General features: G+C 34.4%; 1 protein-coding gene across 1 annotated transcript; it reads right to left on the reverse strand.

Moving 5' to 3' along the window:
- Window positions 1-284: 284 nt before the first annotated feature.
- LOC107848668 (glutathione S-transferase U17) lies at window positions 285-2,658 on the reverse strand. The gene is made up of 2 exons (XM_016693438.2): window positions 2,192-2,658; window positions 285-978 (listed from the first exon to the last, which is right to left on the reverse strand). The coding sequence occupies exons 1-2, from the start codon at window positions 2,507-2,509 to the stop codon at window positions 607-609; spliced, it is 690 nt and encodes a 229-aa protein (XP_016548924.2). The 5' UTR covers window positions 2,510-2,658; the 3' UTR covers window positions 285-606.
- Between the last annotated feature and the right edge of the window lie 1,585 nt (window positions 2,659-4,243).

Raw genomic sequence — 4,243 nt, forward strand, 5'->3', positions numbered from 1 at the left:
TTAATGTAGCATATTTTCAGAGAAATTACAATTGAGAATAGCAGATATTTAGGGGTGTAAATAGCAGATTTTTAGGCATGTAAATCAAAACTCTTGCTATTGAACGGAAGAATTCTCCATTTAAGAGCGTTCATTCAGCAAACCTGACATTTTTTATCATTTACTCTATAATCTATTTGCAAGTTGCAGAAGATGAGCCATCTTCCAGTTTTTTTTGTTAGACATTGTTAACTCTAAGGTGACTTGCAGAATAACAGTACTAACATGTACAAATTGTGAAGTTATTTCCATCATTAAAGCGATTAAAATATCATGTAACCACTAAGTAAAAGTAAATACATGGTCAAATATGAAGCAGAATTACAAAAGCTCTTTGATTTTGGACAGACGATGGATGATATTTCCCTTTGTAATTGACTCATTCTATTGTAACTGTAGTTCAGGAATGCATATGCATTAATCTTTGATCAGCATGCACAAATCTCTAACGAGGAGAGTTTGCTTAGTACATTAAGAACAACAAACTTCTTTTATTTTTGTCCGTTTAAACAAGATATAGGAGGAGACACTTTCCTTTACAATCACAGACAGAATTCAGCAACATTATTAATTTGAGGTAGCTTTCTTCCTGTTGATATACTTGCGATAAACTTCCACAAGTTTCTCAGGCTGAGGAATGATATCCTTTACAACATTGTCCATGCAAAATCTCCCATCCCATTCTGCTAGACTAGGCATCTTGATTTCATCTAGTATCTTCGTTTCATTCATCATCTCGATTGCCTTCACCCATCCCAGTAAACTACCAAGAACAATGTCAAGGTAACCAATTCTATCTCCACCAAAGAAAGATTTACCTTTGCTGATCTTGATAAAAGCTTCCTCCAGCAGCAAATTCCCTTCAGACATTTTCTCTTGCACAGCTGCTTTTGCTTCTTTTCCTTCTGCGTTCGTGAAGTCCACTATCAATGGATACCACTGCAACCATTTTCGTCAGATTTAATGGATAATTCCAGTACACAAAACTGATTGATTTTCAAGAGAAGGGGTTACTGAAGAAGTAACTTTGGTGAATGTATTACTACTTGGCCAAACGACTTCTCAAGTATGGCAATGTTCATTTACTGAAAAACAGTTCTATAATATAGTTCAACGACTATACGTGAAATTAACCATAAATTTTAAATACTAGTCCAAACAACATTTCAAGGTTAGTAGTTACAAATTCAAATACAACATTGTAAAGACTCAGAATTTTGAAACCATGCCAATCCCACAACTGGCATGTTGGATGGTTAAGAAAATTTTTAGCTCGAGAGACCAAATGGGAAGCATCCAGCACATAAATCATGGAAGAAAAGAATCATAAGAAGGATGTATATCCAGATGAGAGGGGACTTTCCCAGAGTACCATGGAAAGATTTGATGTGCTCCAACTCTGCTAGACCTAAAGCTGTATTTATCATGCGGCTGAAGCTACAAAATAGGCTGCTTAGAGCTGATAGACTGAATAAATGGGGAATTCAAGTAGGCACTGTGTGTATCTTCTGCAAGGCAGCTGATGAAACAAGATATCACATCTTTGTTGAATGTGATTTTGCTACACCATTATGGGGCAAGCTTATGGCCTAGCTACAAATCCACTAAAGGACACTTGATGTCAATTCTTGGGAGCTTCTGATCAAGTACACTAGAGGGCAAAAAAGACAGCCAAAATACTCAAGTTGATGTATGCTGAGTATATTCATGCAGATTGGATGAAGATAAATGCCAAAATCTTTACACAAAATGGAAGACCGGTTGATGCACAAGCCAGAGATAGCCTGATTTTGTCATGTTCGAGCTGATTGTGCCCTAAATCTTTTTCTTCAGCAGTTCAGATTTTGGTAAGAAATGAGTTATAGAGGATAAGAAGATAGGATCTCTTCTTCTTCTTCTTCTTCTTTTTGGATCAGCAGACAGTGCTGTTCTGACTGGTCTTGTAAATATTACTTTTGATGATTAATGAAAGTTAAGTCATCAAAAAAAAATAAGAAAATCAACTACAACATACCCAGTGTAGTCCCACAAAGTGGGGCCTGAGAAGGGTATAATGTATGCAGACCTTACCCCTACTTCCGAGGTAGAGAGATTGTTTCTGGTAAGTTACAATTTATAGGATATGAGATGGGATATGTAATTAAGTCCTCACCTTTTCATCTATATAGGATGCCCAAAACCGTGCTATGGCACGATCATAGGGATCAGAAGGAAGAATGGAGGGGCCACTCGGCCAAGCTTCATCGATGTGCTGCAGGATAACAAGTGACTCACAGATGGGCTTTTCGTCATGGAACAGGACAGGGATTTTCTTGTAAACAGGGTTGGATTTGAGGAGCAACTCACTTTTGTTTAACATATTTTCTTGTATAAACTCAGATTCAATAGACTTTATCTTGAGGGCTATTTCAACCCGGTTCACGTATGGGCTTGCCCATACACCTAGAAGCTTTACACTACTTGTTGTCATGGCTAGCTTCCTCAACAACTAATATTGAAGGAATGACTAATAAGCAGAATCCAACACTCCTTTTTTATGAATATATCAGTCAGCATATTTGATGCTTCTTACACACAAGTACTATCTAGTAAATTATGTTGGTTTGTCCTTGTCACCAAATAAAGAATATTGCAGGTGTGAACAACCATTGTAATAAACAATTCAGTAGGTGTGAATAAGTTGTCAATAATTTCTATTGATACAAATTACCAAGAACATTTTTTACATGTTCTACTTTAGTCGTTTTCGGTATTAATGTTTCTTTCGATTACTCAACTTTCTTGAGATACCATGAAAGTTAGGAAACAACTGAATTACCAAGGGAGAAAGATTAAAAAGTTACTTTGCTTAAAAGGTGTATACAAGGCCAAGATTTGTTAATATTCAAGTTAAAAGTCTATTGGAGCTAATGACTTTGCTTGATAACGTACACATCAATCTTCTCATGGTCTCAGCAACTCCACAAAGACACTTGAAATGGATAGAATATTCAACTCTTGATTCTAGCTTTGTCATTGGAATACCAAATGACCTCTCAATTGATTTAGCTTAAATCTCAAGGCCTATCAGAAAATTCTTCTTAATTTTCGTTTTTTTAAGTTAGTTTTATCTAATTGGAGTAATAGAGTACTACATTTCTCAGATGTTGCCGAAATGTCATCGGTATACTATAGTTTGTACTCTGGCTGGGTGATAATTTGATTTAAAATACCAAGAAGATCTTTGGCATCTTTTTCCTTGTAAAGGCATCTTATAGACCACAAAGCTCCAAACAACATCCTTCTGTAACATCAGTTTAATTGTTTTTTTTTGTTTAATGGTACCATAAAATTAGTATTATCGTACTCTTATTTTAATCCTATGATCATATTATATCATATTTTATACTATTAAAAGTGGGAAGCTCCAAAATGCAAAGTTGAATCATCATTTTATTCCTATACTAAATCATAATATTATAAACAGTTTAATTAAAAAAAGAGTAAATAATAAATATACATTTTAATGAAAATAAAATAAAATAAATAAGCATCCAGTATCCCCTGAACTCTGACTAAAGTTGCTACGACACACTCTTATTTTACGGGGATTCTGTTTCCCCTGAACTCAATTTTAGCATATTTTTATCACTCTTTTGTGCTGATGTGACACCTTGCATGAAGTTAAATACCTTGTTGAGTAAATGCGGAATAATAACAAAAGTATTTGTGGTAAAATAATAGAAAAATAAATGAAAATAATGAAACCAAGAATTTTACGTGAAAATCCTTTTAAATAAGGAAAAAACCACGGACCAAGAGGAGCAACTAATATTAATATAGTAAGGAACTTTACACCATAGTCGAAAGTACAATACTCAAAGTGACTACACACACTCAAAAGAAATAACCCTCTTTTGATGCCCACCTTACTAAAATATTGCTCACTCTATTATTTTTTATCACAGTCTGTGAAATACCTCACTGCTCTCTATATATTATTTTTCTCTCTGTTTGGTGTGTTTAACAAATGAACTGAGAAGCTCCTTTTATAGGAAAAATTTGCCTCTATCGATGTCAGCAATGACATCACTGAAAAATAATATTTTAAAGTGTTCATAGTGAAGACATTTAATGACCGATTTCTACCAACTAGAAAATCTTGTTGTTTTACATTTTATCTTGACAATTTTTTCACCTTTGCAACCAATGAGGAAAATTAAGA

Source organism: Capsicum annuum, chromosome 11, assembly GCF_002878395.1.
Source record: "Capsicum annuum cultivar UCD-10X-F1 chromosome 11, UCD10Xv1.1, whole genome shotgun sequence".
In the NCBI taxonomy this organism is placed as follows: domain Eukaryota; kingdom Viridiplantae; phylum Streptophyta; class Magnoliopsida; order Solanales; family Solanaceae; genus Capsicum; species Capsicum annuum.